Here is a 17,158-nt window from a genome sequence, read left to right on the forward strand (position 1 = left end):
TACAGACTCCAGGGGAAGCTTCATGATGGCAAAGCAAAATGATGGCATGAGCAGAGGGTGGACATCATCTTCTGGCCCACATCAGATGGACAACAGCAACAAGAGAGTGTGCCAAATACTGGCAAGAGGAAGCTGGCAGTAACACCCATACATCTGTCCCCAACAATACACTGCCTCCAGAAGGCATTAATTCCCAAATCGCCATTAGCTAGGAACATAGCATTCAGAATACCTAAGTTTATTCAGATCACCTGAATCAAGCCACCACCACCTGTTACTATTAGCCTTCTGTTTCTATAACAAATGCCTATACTAAGCATTTATTTTTACTTTTTTATTTTTTAATTAATTCATTCATTTTAGAGAGATATATAGAGAGAAGAGATAGAGAATTGGCACACCAGGGCCACAGCCACTAAAATCAAGCTGCAGACCCTTCCACCACCTTGTGGGCATGTGTGACCTTGTGTTTGCCTCACCTTTGGGCATCTGGCTAATGTGGGATCTGTAGAGTAGAATATGAGTCTTTAGGCTTCGAAGACAAGCACCTTAACTGCTAAGCCATCTCTCAAGCCCTACAATAATCATTTTATAAAGATAAAATGGTTGTTATTGGGAACTCCATTTCAAGATTGATTAGCCCCATCACCTCTGATCTTGGGTCAGGGCAGATTAGCATGCAAAGTGTGTGGTGTGAAAGAGAAAACCCCACACCTGGGAAGGATGAAGGGATTGGGGTCCCAGGGTAATGTCCAAGGGCACACTCTCAATGACCTGAAGATGCTTCTTGAACCCACACCTCTTAAAGTTTAAATCCTTGAGGATTTGGGCCTTTTGGGGACAATTAAAATGCAGACTGTGGCCGGGTGTGGTGGCTCATGTCTTTAATCCCAGCACTGGGGAGGCAGAGGTAGGAAGATCACTGAGAGTTCAAGGCCACCCTAAGACTACATCGTGAATTTCAGGCCAGCCTGAGCTAGAGTGAGACCCTACCTCTAAAAAACAAACAACAACAATAAAAAAAAACAAAAATAGCAAACTGTGACACCAAATAACATAATAAAATTAAGAAAAACATAAAATAAATTAATTTCTAAATACAAAGTAGTTTGTGAACATCACAATCTCTCTCGTTCTTTTTACAGGTGTATGTATTCATGCGTGAACAGACATATAACCCATGTTCACAAAGTTACAATGCTTTTAATTTTGATATTCAGATAGTCCATATGCAGCATGAACGTGCCCATAGATGCCCATTTATATGGAGGTATGGAAGGCCAGTTCCAACATGCATGGGGTTAGAGCAGAAGAAGCTTGTAAATGATTTTAATACTTGTTTTATTTATCAATGAATTTGATAAAAATCTTTCTTGTTTTTTAAAATTATCATCAATCTATTTTCCAGACATTTTTCATACCAGTTAGAATATTCTTCTCTAATTGCTCTGCACATGTGATTCTTGGCTTCAATACATTGAAAACATGTAAAAACTTCACTCAGCCTTCTTTTTCTATTTCTTCATGGATGTGCTTATTTTTTCACCAAACAACCATCTGCATCCAGTAGATGTTAGCATAGCAAATTCAATTGCCCAAGGACTGCTGGAGGCATTCTCACTCCAGTTCTTTTGTCTGCCTTTTCTTATTTCCTCTTAGTCCCTGGATTGGATTCAGCCTGTGTTTCAAGCTGTATCCTTTAACTTGCTCATGTCTCTTCTCTCTGACATTTCTCTAGATTGTTTTCCTACAGCCTACTACTTTTCACTCTTCACTTCTCTTTCTAAAATTACCATGTTACTTCCTTTTGGCCTTTTCCTCCTGCTAATAGCTGTCACTTCTTCCATTCCTCTACATAAAAATTCTCTGGTCTCCCAGGACCATATATCATGGTAAATGCCCTATTTGATGTTCATCTTTATATCTTGTCTTTGTAATCCTTGGTTTTCCTTTAACTTCTCTATAGACTATAATCAGAAATAGAAATAAATTAGCTGCTAAAAGACAGTAAAATGAATGAATGAGCCACTTTAATGTGTGAAAAAATACTATTCTTATGTTACATATACAAGAAAGAAAACACAGGACTTATACAAAAATATAGCACAGAGCAGACTTTATGGGGGTGGGGGGATATACTGCATGCTAAGGAAGTAATCTAATCAACAAAGGACACTCTTGCAGTCAGGTTCACATTGTTAGCAGAAATCATCCAACCAAGAGCAGCTTGTAGATTAAAAAAAAAAAAAAAGGTTACTTTGGCTTACTGACTCAGGGGAAAATGATGGCATGGCCAGAGGGTGGTCATCACTTCCAGACCAACATCATGTAGACAATAGCAAAAGGAGAGTGTGCCAAACACCGACAAGGGGAAACTGGCCATAGTACCCATAAGCCTGCCCCCAGCAATACACTGCCTCCAACATGTGTTAATTCCCAAAGTCTCCATCATCTGGGAAACATAGTGTTCAGAACACCTAAGTTTATAGGGGACAGCTGAATCAAACTACCAGACACTAAGGTATATGTGCAGAGTAGTGATCAGCTGGACTTGAGATACAAAGTTTTTTTTGTGGGTTGACATTTGTGCCTTGACTGAAAGTCTGTTTTAGGTAAGGCTATATAATTCCTACAGAAATGGATTTTACATTCTTCCAGCTATTTATCTCACTAATACTCCATTATTACTTAGATAATGGTAAGGGAATTTTTTTTACAAAACAGTAAGTTTTGAAAATCACTTTACATGAAGTATTTTAATCAAAGTTTATAATTTTGAAGGAATTGCAGATTTATTGATTATTTAAAGAAATTAAACACTTTTAAGTTGATTAGACATATTTTATGGCCTATTTACCTATTTTAATCTTAAGAACAACATAAATATATTTCTACAGAATTTGTAAAAGAAAATATCAGTTGGAAGCTATAGACATTTAACAGGAAAATATGTTTGTAGATGGATGTGAAGTTTGTTATAAAGTAACTCACATTATGAGCAGGATATCAATCTATAATAACGTCTTAGTACACAATCTAAATGTTTATATAAATCAACCACAATGATACAGTAGGGTAATCGACACAGTTAGATAGATGACAGACACATAGAGAGATAACTAGAAATTTTTAAGTTTTAATTAAACACTGCTCATAACAGTTTGTTTTGCTAAGGCCTTTGCCACTGTCCTGTAATTCATTCTACTTGAGGCAGGAGGATTATAAATTCAAGCCTTGCATGAGTTACAGGGTAAATTCAAGGCCATCCTATGTAACTGAGTGAGACTGAGTAATGAGGTAAAAAGTAAACATAAAATAAAATAAAATAAAATAAAATAAAATAAAATAAAATAAAATAAAATAAAATAAAAGGTGAGGGCCTGAGGAGATTGCTCAGTGGTTAAAGTGTTTGTATACAAAGCCTAAGAACCCAGGTTTAACTCCTCAATACCCACATAAAGCCAGATGCACAAGGTAGCACATGCATCTAGAGTTTGTTTACAAACTTGAGGCCCTGGTGAAACCATTCTGTCTCTCTCTCTCCCTCTCATGTACACACACACACACACACACACACACACACACACACACACACACACACATTTCTTTCTTTCTCTCTCAAATATATATAAAATTTTTCTTTTAAAAAATATGAATGAGCTGATGATGCAACTGAATGGTACAGTGCCTTCCTAGCCTGTACAAGGTCCTAGGTTCATTCTTCAACACTACTGATAACCATCCCCCAACCTCTTTATAGTTATGTTTTTATTCCTCCCAACATTATTACTGAAAAAATCTCTCTCTCCCTCTCTCTCTCTCTCTCTCTCTCTCTCTCTCTCTCTCATCTCACAGTTTTCTACCAGAGGGAAAGGTAACTCATAATTAAAGGTTCAAAACCAATATCTCACGGTATAATACTCAACACTTACAAAACAACCTAATGAAGTCTATGTTAACAAAATATCCACTTTGAAGTTGGCAAATGAATCCAATGTTTTTAAGATTTTTTTGATTACATAATTAGTGACTATGTGAGCACTTAAGTTTGTCTTTTGTGCCCATGTCTTGCTATCAACAGAAAAATAAGGATTTTAATTTAATTATGCCTCTTATCTTTGCTTTTTATGATATAGTCCTCTCCTCCCCATTTCTTTTTTTATCTTTTCCATTCCCTCTTATCCTTTCCTTATTATTCCTCTCCCCTCCCCCCCCTCTCTTTTTCAGAAGGTCTCATTTTATAATACCCTTCAACTGGTACCCTTCAACTCAAGGCAATTCCCCTGTCTCAGACATCTGAGTTCTGGGATTAAAGATGTGAGCCACCATGCCTGGGCAAGTTTTGTTTGTATATTTGATCACAAATCAAGGAACAGCTGGAATCAGCACACATGGCTATACAGTCTTGGGCAACCATATTTATTGAAGAAAATTCACAAATAATTCTTAAAAACCTAAATATAGTGTTCTAGACTTTTGTAACAACTAGCAGAAACTGTTATAGAGTTACAATAATATTTGTTATAGAATTGTAATAACTCATAAATTTTTAAGAGTATCTCTATTAGTCAAAGCAGTATTGATTGTATACATCTGCGAGTTAAATATATATATACATAATTCCACTTTAGGGTACTCGATCTAAACATCATTTGTTAAATACAAGGGTTTTGAATAATCAGAGATTGTTTTTAAACTTCTGAGAATTATGATTTTTTATAGAAGCACACTCAACTTCCAAATAATTATTTAGCATCATAACAGATCATACTTAATAAAACATTATTTTTGTTAATAAAATACTAATTCATGTTCATAGTTCTAAGGCTTCTAGTAGCATGGCATTTGTCAAGTTTTCTAGAATATTCAAAAACTATGCTAAAATATGTGTTTTGGCCTTGGGAATTTTCACTTTGTTCTAAAGTTCCTCTTATCTGACTTGTTAATTAGAATAAATATTATTCACTCCTACTTAAATTTACTTTGCTGGTAAAACATAATATCTGGTTTTTGGAATAAATATTTGTATCATCTCAGGCTATTTTTATAGCTCTGTTTTATATCTTCAGAGTCATTATCTTTCCTCATTTAACACAAGAAGCGCAGGATCATTTATAATTTATTGAGCATTTGATGAGACAAGAGTTCACAGGCTGATACTTATGACTTGGTAATATGGTAAGGTCTGCTTTGGATGCAGTCTCCTTGAGAGGGAAAGGACTGCTGTCTCAGACTGGTGAGTGAAGGTGATAAAGATGCCTAGCTGCTATGCAGGAGCCATTCTTCAATACGTACGTCCATCTAGGTTTGCAAGGTGCACACCATTCTTGCAAAAGAACAGGAGCTATTATAGGATGACACTGACCACAAACTTTGGCCCATTGCTAAATCATGATGCTGTGTAGTAGATAATTTGCTATATTTAATAACTGATAATTATTTTCAATTTGTCTTTTTAAAAAGTTCCAAAATAAGAACAATAAGAAGAGTAATACATGTTTAGAAAATTCTAGAAAGTTTGTATTCTCACAATGTTTATATTGTTTCATTTTTTTTCTTTTTTCTTGTGCTCAGTGGATACAGTCAAGTTGGTACCATTGTTAGCCTCCTCTGTGTCTTCCTCCCTCCATAGGGACCCTCATTGTTGGGGTATATGGGTCATGCATTGTGGGGTTAGTTTTCAGTTTTCGGTAGGAAATGTCTCCGCGTATCATGACCCAACATGTGGCTCTGACATTATTTCCACCCCTTCTTCCACAAATTCCCCTGAGCCATGTTGGGTTCATATTAGGTCTGCTTCACTGTTGAGATCTTGGGAGTCTCTGTGTCTCTGGATATATGGTTTGGTGGGGGTTGATTATTCTTGATGCCTATCTCCTTCACCATTGTGCTAGTTTCTGGTTCACCAAGAAAATATCATTCTTGCATGTTTCTCCAATTATTCTTTTTCTTCAAATTCCATTGTATTGTCTTTCCTTATTGCTGTGTAGAATTCCTTCATTTAGATATACCACATCTTAATTATCCATTCATCTAATGATGGGCATCTGGGTTGGTTTCAGTTCTTGGGTATTATGAATTGAATAGCTATAAACATGATCAAGCAAATCTCTGTGAACTGAGGCATGGAGCTTTTAGGATAAATTCCCAGTAAGGATATAACTGGGTCTGTTGGTAACTCTATAGTCAACTTTTTTAGAATTCCCCATATTGCTTTCCAAAGTGGTTGTACCATCTTACATTCCCACCAACAGTGGATGAGGGTTCCTATTTCTCCTCATCCTTGCCAGCATCTATTTTCACTTAATATTTTGATGTTTGCTATCCTTACTGGGGCGACGTGGAATTTCATAGTTGTTTTAATTTGCATTTCCCCAATGATTAGGTATGATGAACATTTTCTTAAGTGTGTGTTTGCCATTTGTATTTCTTTCTCTGTGAACTACCTCTCCAGTTCTTGGCCCAATTTTGTGAGTGGGTTGTTTAACTTTATATTGTTTATGTTTTTGAGTTCTTTGTAGATTCTAGAGTAGGCCTATTTCAGGCCTGAAGTCATGGTGAAGGGGCGGGGTGAAGCAGAGAGGGTCTGAAGCCACTTGGGGGGTAGGAGGGTGTGGAGTGGAGAGGGTCAGAGGATGCACAGATGGGCAGGGGGCCCCAGACAAGTGCCTGTGCCTGGAGGCCCAGGTGGAACTACTTGCCTGTGTCCCTTTACCTACAGTTTGTGCAGGAGAAGCTTGAGGCTGGTTCTCTGGCTAGGACCACTGCTTGTGTTGGGGGGAAGGGCAGGAGGGATGGGAGGCAGTAGGGTTACCCAAGAGCCTGGGAATCTTATGATTTCCTTTTTTGCCTCTCCACACCTTCCCACTGGTGATCTTTTAGAGATTGCTCTCCCCTAAAAGACCCAGTGACCCCCTTATTGCCTTGCTCCCCCTTCCCTGGGAGTTGTGGCACAGTTAGGTGGAGGCCATCTTGACCAGAAGTCTCCCTGTTTCTTTTTTTTTACTTTAAACATTATTTTTTGATATCATTTTTATTGCCTTCTTAATAGTTATCATATAAGAATTTTTAATCTTGATATAACATATGAAATATGCTATTAAGTTTCTACTTGAATTTACTATTAATGAATGCTAAATTTAAATTCCATTCACATTGATTATGCTAACAGAAGGTTTCTTATAATTATGCTGTGTAACTAGGTATTTGCCTGTTTGAACCTGAACATGGGTGTCCTTGAAATTGGCTGCTAGTTATAAGTGAATAAACAAGAAAGATCTCTGTTAAGGGGAACTTTATAAATGTTATATTAAGTATGGCATCATCTTGTTGTATTGTTATCTCTGTTAATATACCATTAAGAATACTGAAATTCTCATAACAGATATAAAGTTTACCTAGAAAGGCAAACTATTTTGAGATTGACACGGTGGTGCACACTTAAAATTCTAGGACTTAGATGATTAAAGCAGGAAGAGCTCGAGTTTGAAGGTCATTATGGGATATGCCCCCAAAAATGTATTTTGTAAAATACAAATTCATGCTCCTAACATTTTGTTTATGACTCCATGTCCTCATAAATGTGAATGAATCATTTTATGTCTCTTTCCTTCAGCATGTGGAGAAACACTACAGGACTCCAATGGTAATCTTTCCTCCCCAGGATTCCCAAATGGCTACCCTTCCTACACACACTGCATCTGGAGAGTGTCTGTGACACCTGGAGAGAAGGTAATTCAAACCACCAGTCCTTCTTGTTGATTCTCACTGAAGCTAGAAGCTTCATCACTTTCAAGTATACTTTTATCTTTCATATATTCATTTATAACTAATATTAATTATTTTTGTTGTACTTTCTTGTACTGAGGATTGAACCTAGGTCTTTACACATGATAAACAATCACTCTACCACTATGCATCATCTCTGAGTCCTGTTTAGTTCTTATTGTGAAGTAGGATCTTTTTAATTTGCTATTAGACTTATTGTACCCAGGTTGTTCTTAAACTTGTAATCATCTTGCCTCAGCCTCACAAATAGCTAGAGTTACAGTTCTACAAAATCAGGCCTGGATTTTATTCTTCTTTTATTCATTAAATATTCAGAAAATTAAGAATGGACATGAGTCAAATTTGGAGTTTTTAAACCTTTAATTTCATATTTTAATTGCTACAGAAGGATTGAAAATATATGAATTACATTATCAGAGACAATAAAATTAACTTAAAATCTGGAAAGCAACAAGATAATCCACATTTTAAAATTAAAGGTATATTTCATAAATGATCAATTTAGCAGAGAAAAAAATATAAGCAAAATTAGAACCCTTTATCAAGTATGATTTATCAACAGTTCTACATATCAAACCATAAAATGTATCTCTATAAACCTAATGTGGAAGAATATACATGTTTTTATTAGGAAATGAAATCATCTTGATAGTCACAGAAAGAGACTAGACAAAAGGCAATAACATAAAATGAGATACATTTAAAGAAGTAACTAAGAAATGATACAAGAATAAATTGGTAGGAAGTATACATAGGCTACAAATAGTAATTTATTTTTTAAAATGAGAAAATGAAAATGGTCAAGAAAGAGAAAGGATAAAGGAGGAAACAGAGTGGTTAACATTTTGTCAAAGAGATTATTATAAATATAGATGCTTATGCTAACAAAATTAGAATGAAGGAATGTTTTGAAAATTGTGATATAACTTAAAGACTGACAATTATTTCTCCAACCATTAAGGAAATTGGATTATTAGTTAACTGTTTAATGGCTTATAGCGAACTGTTATTAGTGTTTTTTTTTTTTTTTTCCCAATAAAGAACACTCAGGTTTAAATGGTTTCATTGGTGACAAGTACCCAGCATTATTTCCAGAGGACAAATAAAGAAAATATCTTTCCCATCTGGATAGAAAACATTGCTAATGATCCTCATATGCACAGTGTAAGAAAGAAGATATATGTCCTAAACTCCCTTGTGACTATGAACACAAAGATACTACTAAAATTACCAAGATAGGTGCTGGGATGTGTTTGTGTATATTGGTGTATCTACATTTAATGAGTGTATAACCATTACCTGTGTATATCAATTTAAGAAGCAATTTTATTAATGTTTCTACTTTGCCCAGTAAACCTTGATCAAACTAGAAGATATTTTCTTAATATTAGAGAAAAAGTTATTTGAAATTCTAATCTTTGTTTTCTTTATTTTTATCCTTATTTTTATATTGTGTATATTTTAGATGTGTGTGTGCTCATTCATACAACTTGACAAACTATTCAAAAGCAAATTTTAAATGACATTAATCTTGAGAGGATGTTTAAAATTGAGCTTTATTATTTTGTTTATGGAGGTTTCAATGTTCTAGGTACCATTTAATATACAGAAATTGTTATCCCTTTTTAAAATAATTTACTTATTTGTGAGCAGAGAGAAAGAGAGATTAAACTTGGGAAAATCAGGGCCTCTGGAAAATGCAAATAAACTCCAAGCGAAAGCACCATCTTGTGCATCTTGCTATAGGTGGGTAATGGGTATAGAACCCACTGGGAGGCTTTGCCAAGCAAGTGTTTTTAACACTGGGATATCTCCGCAGGCCTACTCACTCCTTAAGATAGAAATCCTATAGAAATCAACAATGATTAAAGGCAATGTAACTTTCAAACTAGCATAGATGAAATAGAACAACAATATCAAGTTATTAAAAGGGTCTAAACTGTAGGGCATAGAATTCAAATAATCCTTTGGAGGATATTGGTAATGTGTATCACATAGTTAAAATGTATCTGCACTTTAAGACAAGAATTTTTCCTCAATCTATTATCGGAGTGTATGCAAAGGTCATTGCTTATGACAATGAAAAGTATGAAATATAATACAATTTGAATAATAAAACACTGATTTGAGAAAATGTTTACGATTTGATTAAAAATGTTATAGGTTAAACATTATGAGCATCAAAATGTTCACTTTTTAACTTCTTGTACTATGGACAAATTTGGAGATGGATAAATACAAAATAGAACAGGTTTATTTTCTATATTATGGGAAAAATATTTCTTTTCAAAATAATATATTATGGGAATAAATCTTCTTTTGAAAATAAAGTCCTTTAGGTACAAAGATGTGGATAAATTTAATACTACAGAATTCCACACTTACAATGGCTAAAATGATAAACCCGGTGTTGTATAAAAAAAAAATAATTAAAAAAATAAGATTGTCAGTACACATGTATGTCTTGCTAGGTTGAAACTTCCTGAGGGGCATGCAGCTCCACATATAGTTGTGTTGAACTGAAAGAGCAACATAGTATTGATTTGTCTGTCTCTTAGAACCAACTAACCTTTCATCAAAAGCATATTCTTATGTCTCAAAGAGTTGAAATAGTGTATTTTCTGTGTAACACATTTCAAAACTATCCCTTAACTATTTTCATTTTGTGTATGTTAATTTTCAGTCACCCATCTATGCATTACACATGTAGGGTTAATTCACAATATAATGATTACATTGTCAAAGACAGTATAGAAAATGATCAGTTTCTATATAGATAACTTTTTATTCCATTAAATGTATTTTTACATATAAAATAGTCTTTATCCTCAAGAATCTTATAAATTTGAAACCTAGTAATAGCATTGCCAAACTTTGAAAAATAACCAAGGAAAGCAAGATGCAACTTGTCATGGGTATTTGAGGGAACTCATCTTTTGTTTGGTGATCTAAACATGACTGAGCACATGGGAATTTGGGAGTGTTTCATAAGGACTGGGAGATGAGGACTTACAAAGAATTGGGAGGAGGCAAGAGGATTCCAAATTGAACTACATATGCCTTGAGGAATGGTTGCTAAAAATGGGGGACTTTTACAGGGTACAATAGTTTTTAAAAATGAGCAGGGGGCTGCTTGTATATTTGAGATCATGAGGAATGAAGAAAAGGGGTATCATGTATTGGTATTGTTTGATGTCCAGGCGTTTGATTCAGGCTTGATTGAATTGTATGCGAGACAGTGCACATATTACCACAAAATAGCAAAAGCAAAATCCATATAGCAAATGTAAAAAACACAGCACGCCCCTGGAACTATTGGGTTATCCAGAGAAAAGTATCCATGTAAAGATTTCAGTGGAAGGGAGCATTTTTAGGGAATTGCAGTGTGTAGAAATTGTCAATTAACTACAGCAAGGATGAAGAAGTATAAGAAAATTTTGTAGTAAATAGGCAATGACAAATCAAGATTTAAAAATCCCTATATTCAGGTGAAGACTTAAGCAGCAGAGTTAATTTAGGAGCTTAGTCTCATGTTTTTTTTTTTTATTACTTTCCATCTGCTACATAATTTATCCCTTGGCAAAATCCATCCACCTGAGGTCCCTTAACTACTCCATTGTTAGGCAGGAACTTCAACCAAAGTCCCAAGGTCTCTCATCCATATTTTGCATTTTTTCAACCCTTCCTTTAAAATGTTCTTTTTCCTATGAAACTTTAAAATTAAATTAAAGTTTTGATGTTTCTCAAAATAATTTTCTTAAGAAAATTGGGTTACCATTTTCATTTATTTTATGCTTGTTTTCAAAGTGGATGTTGTGATGGATAGTGAAGGTTTACAAGAAGATTAAACTATATGAGACATATAGCTAAATTATATGAGCATGTTGTGATGCTTGGAATTACCTAAGCATTTTGTTTTTAATTTTTATTTATTTGCATGTGCACATACACCCATCAGATGCATGTGCCACTTTTTGTATCTCGCTTATGAAAATGGCTTGGGAAACGAACCTAAACCAGCAAGCTTTGAAAGTGAGTGCTTTAGCTGCTAAGCCTTCTTCCCAGCCCTTGCCTAAACATTTTTCTACCTACCATCCAATTAAGGCTTTTCCATTTAATTCTGGTGAGATAACCCTGATATGATGACATCCCACTTACTGTAAGTATGTTTGTTAAACACCATGAAGTTTAAGAAAACTAGAAAGCTGAGAAGATAGAGGTGAACTTGAACCCAGATCTTCTGACATCCCACCACGGGCAGCTTCTAGTTGCATGAAAACATAGACATATTCTACTTTAATATAACACAATTTGGGGGAGGACAAAGACTTAATGACCAATTACTGCTGGGAATGAAAAATAAAAGTACATATAGTAAATATTTTTATTATTTGTCACAGATATTTCTGACTACTTAGGTGTTAAATATGGCATAGACCATAAATGAATAGTTGTGATAATTCTTTATTGATAAGACTAGATTGTAGACATAGTTTGTCTATGGGATATAGTTTACTGATTCCTGATCTATGATTTCTGAGACTTCTTTTGGGGAAAATTCTATAGTCAATATAGAAAGTATATTAGATTTACCTAGCCTTATCAACATAGTTGAACAATTAATTTTCTCCTATTGCTTGTTTTTTTTAATTTTAATGTCTGTAAAAAGCCACTTAATAATGTATTTTGGGGCAAGGTTTGTATCCTCTTTATCCTTGGCCCAGAAGGGTGTATGTGTTATTGTAATTCAACTTTTATGGTATGCTAGAATTTTAAATAGGCAATATTGTATTAATTGTGTTAACAGAGGTTCATTGACCCTACCTTTCTCTGGTGAAGTTCAGACGTTCAGTCCTGTGGACTTCTGCTTTGTCCTCTTGCTTCTTCATACTGCAGCACTGTCAAAGTGCTTAATAAGCGAACTCAACTGCAATTGTATCACTTTAGCTTTGCAACCGAAACTCTGATCAGGCCATGGGACATCTGAGAATTGACTGTTGCTTTCTCCCCCAGCTCATGTTCCAAGGATGCCATGGTTAATTTCAAATTGATGCTTATGTCTACCATCAGATGTAACATACTTGTAATTGTATTATGTATTATACACTTTGTCACTCTTTGAAAGATGCAATATGTTTACTTAAGCTAGTATAATATAAAACAACCCAATATTTCCCAAGTGCTTATGATTTGTAATTCAAGTATAAATTCTGCTGGCAACATTAGTCAAAAGCCAGATTTCTACTTCTATATAACCCTAAGATTTGATTTTAGAAAACCTATCTTTATTACATTTCAACTTCTAAAGGATTCTGTGTTTTATATTAGTGTCAGGCTGGTTTTGTTCCCCCACGGTGCTTGGCACTTAAACTAGAAGATTAAAAATGAGATAGGAAACGTTTCTGTTCAGAATTATCCTGTGCGTGCGTGTGTGTGTGTGTGTGTGTGTGTGTGTGTGTGTGTGTGTGTGTGTCCTGTTGGTGAGTATTCTAAGACTTTACATGTTAACTGTTTGTTGACAGTCAAGCCACATTGTTTTCAATTTGGGGTATAATTTGATGATGTATACATTCCCAATTTAGCTGATTTCTTTTTCTCATCTAGGAGGAAATTGAATATTTGTACACCATGGTAAAATTTCTCTTTGGATAAAGAAGCCACAAGGTTCATTTTGGCATCTTTGCTATCTTAAATGAGTTCTCATGTGATCACATAGTTTTGAAGCCCTGTGACTGCTGTAGGGAGTGGATGGAAACAGAACGAAACCAATTATCAGGCAGGAGTGATTGCTCCCATTTGTAGCAGGATCCAAGCAAACACAAAGTCAAGTGAAAAAGCTAGAAATTATTTTCCAACTCTTCCCAAGAAAGAATCTGAAGTTACATTTTGAAGAGAAAATGTTTTGGGACCTTTGTAGGCATAATTAAAAATATAATCATGTTGATAATCAAATTTAGAGGATTAGTGAAGAATAAAGAAAATAATTATTTGGCCTTATATATTTGGGAAGAGTTTGTAAAGAATTATAACATCAGGAATTTTAAAATTGAGTAAATACAAAGAAAAACAAGGGGGATAGGCAAGTTAATAATAAGAGTGATTCTATTAAAACCAAATTATGCAAAAACACAGCAGGTTACAATTGCAAAGTGCACTTTTATTTTCTTAACCTTGGAAGATTTTATCTTTTAATAATAAAAAATACATTCACTGATTTATATGTACAACTGACACCAAGATCATGGTAAAAGTTCACCAATGACTACCATAGCACATTGATATAAGATACCATAAAACAGTGGTCTTTAGACTGGCGAGGAAGGGGTCCAAGATTGATTTCCTTATGTTAGTACTTAACTTTCTTCAGAAAGAGGAGAAACATTTTTAGCACAGTATTGACAGACTTTTCTGCATATGTTTTAGGAATATTGATTATATTAGGTCTGTGTATGTCTTTGAGATTATTCCTTTGAGTTTATTTCCAGGTTTTACATCCACTCATTGAATATTGTTGCAAATCATAGTTTTATTATAGAATCTTTTAAGTACTCACTGTTTATTGCTATCAGCTAACATACTTTTCAGTTTGTAAATAGCAAACATATTGTAAACTTCAAATATATTACATATTTGAAAAACAGTAGAGGTAGAATGAATTTTTGGATACAAAAATGATTTAAATAAATTTTACTTCACAAAATGTGTTGATCACAGTGATTTAGTTCAGCTTTTGGCAACACCATGTTAAAAATAAATCAATTATGGGAGAAGTTAAGTTTTTTTAGGAAGCAATGAGAAAATGAACTTTTCTAGAATTACTTCTGATTACTTCATTAAAAAAGCAGAGCATTCCCATACAAAGAACACAATAAAGGGTCATATGCACGATCTCACTTAGAATGTCTTTGGATACATATACTTGCATGTAGAGAAGATTGGTGACATCTGCATTTGATTAGAGTAAGGATAAATTCAAATGTTTGGGCTGTAGTTAAACATTTCAACATACACAATGATATTATGTTCTGGGAATATAGTGCGTGGTGTTTATTTTTAATGTAACTAAAGATGCCTGACTTGTCTTTGAAATAAATTATCAAACTCATTCAAGCAACAATTGAAATTATTCATATGTTAAATTATATTTATTTTAAAGACATTCAAAATCAACTTTTTGAACAAAGGTTTCTATTTGTTTTACTATTTGTTTCAAGTTAGTGCTACAGAAATGTTGACCAAATTGACAAAATATTTGTTCTATTCTAATTATTAATATTGTATTGTTAAATATTAATAAAAATGAAAAAATGGTTTCAAGGTGTTTAAGACAATTGTTAGAGTGAAATGAATACAGATAAAAGACAGAATTCATTGTCTTTTCTGACTTGGGTAAGAAAAAAAAAAGGAATTTCCAGACATCAAATCACTATATACTCAAAGTAATTTTTACACTCTCTGTTGTTGTTCTTTCTTTTGCAGATTGTCTTAAATTTTACCACGATGGACCTATATAAAAGTAGCTTGTGCTGGTATGACTACATTGAAGTAAGAGATGGTTATTGGAGGAAATCACCTCTTCTTGGTAAGAGATTACTGACTTCCATGGTGGTTGTGAATATTCTGCCCAGATTTGAGATGATTTGTGTTTCCAAGAGTCAACTTGGAGTTAAAATGTGTGAAAGTAACATTGTTTATATTTTCTATTATTTTTTCATCTATACCAAAACTACACAAGGAAACTGCACTTAATAATGGATTTAAAGTAGCTTAAAATATGTGGTAGGTCCCTGGATCTGGATATCATGAACAAAGTTTTCTCAAGAATTATGGTTTTCATAAAAATGCCTCACAATAGTTCTGTATTTCCAATGTAGAAATTTAGTTCTGATAAATTTCACGGGTGTAGGTTTTTGAGAGTACATACGTATGTGTGTGATTGTATTTGTGTTGTATGTGCCATTGGGAAGGGTTGTCACCTTTTCTATGATAGCAGAGTAAGTTGCCAGGTCCATATTGGTTAGCTGGCTTCCTATGACAAGCATATATTTTCTGACTGTATACATTACAGTTTTAGTTCACAAAGAAATTTTCTGTGGCTCAAAGAAGCATTTGTAATTTACATCATTAATTCATTTGGATTTAGTGCTCACAAAAGTCTGTAGTCTGGAATTAACCTCAGACCAAACTACCAACTTACACAACAGTTTACTTCTGCTCTTTGTTTAGTGAGAGTGGAAGGGTGTTGTGAACATGCAGACAGCTACTCTATCTTGATCTTTTTAATATTTTTTTGAGATTGTAACTTTTCCTTCATTTTCAGATATAGCTTTTCTCAGTTGAATTTTGGACTATACAGATCTTTTTTCCAGAAACTCTAAAACCTGCTGCAAGGATATTATTGCATTAAAGGTGACAACAACTTTAGAAAATCCACAGAAATGCTTAAAAACAAAAACAAATCAATTGAACTAATATCACAGTGATAAGCCAAGAAGGGGAAAAAAAACATTGCCTAGTACTGTGAGTTTCTTAGCATAGAAGAAATAATTACTGGATATGTAAATGGATTCCACAGAAAACATTTCAAAGAACTCAAATTGAAGAATCAAAACTTCAACTAAAAGTCTGGAAAGTATTTCCCTTCACAGCACCATCTGCCCACATGGTTCCAAGTGGAGTGGTCCCCAGACACACTCAGTGGGATATGTATAGCTTTCCCATGATTCCTTGTAAGACTTCACTCAGCCAAGTGTGGGTCTCAGAGCAGCTGCATCAGACTCACTGGGAAAAGCATGAGAACAGACCAGGGTGTCACCCCAAATTTGTGCCTCCTCACTGAAGGCAGCACTCTCAGTGTTTGTCATTCCAAATCCACGCCTCCTCACTGCAGGCTGCACTCTCCGTGTTTGTCATTCCCACTCTACACCTCCTCACTGCAGGCAGCAATCTTGGTGTTTGTCATTCCCACTCCACGCCTCCTCATTGCAGGCAGCAATCTTGGTGTTTGTCATTCCCACTCCACACCTCCTCACTGCAGGCAGAACCCACACTGTTTGTCATTCCCACTCCAAACCTCCTCACTGCAGCCTCCACTAACAGTGTTTATCATTCCAGCTCCATGCCTCCAACTACAGGCTGCAATCTCTCTGTTTGTCATTCCCACTCCATGCATCCTCGCTGCAGGCTGCATTCACAGTGTTTTTCATTCCCCCTCCACACCTCCTCACTGCTGGCTGCAATCTCAATGTTTGTCGTTCCCACTCCACCCCTCCTCCTTGCAGGCTGCACTCTCAGTGTTTGTCATTCCCACTGCACGCCTCCTCACTGCAGGTGGCACTCACAGTGTTTGTCATTCCCACTAAACCACTCC

At 34.9% G+C, this 17,158-nt stretch overlaps 1 protein-coding gene across 2 annotated transcripts in view; it reads left to right on the plus strand.

The window, feature by feature from the left end:
• Window positions 1-17,158, plus strand: part of Tll1 (tolloid like 1) — a 243,559-nt gene that overhangs the window by 166,443 nt on the left and 59,958 nt on the right. For both annotated transcript variants that reach the window (XM_045137374.1, XM_004657159.2), the window contains 2 exons: window positions 7,616-7,731; window positions 15,268-15,370. In XM_045137374.1, the coding sequence (XP_044993309.1) occupies window positions 7,616-7,731; window positions 15,268-15,370 (219 nt within the window). The remainder of the gene's footprint in view (window positions 1-7,615; window positions 7,732-15,267; window positions 15,371-17,158) is intronic.

This window comes from Jaculus jaculus, chromosome 1, assembly GCF_020740685.1.
Source record: "Jaculus jaculus isolate mJacJac1 chromosome 1, mJacJac1.mat.Y.cur, whole genome shotgun sequence".
NCBI classification, from domain to species: Eukaryota; Metazoa; Chordata; class Mammalia; order Rodentia; family Dipodidae; genus Jaculus; species Jaculus jaculus.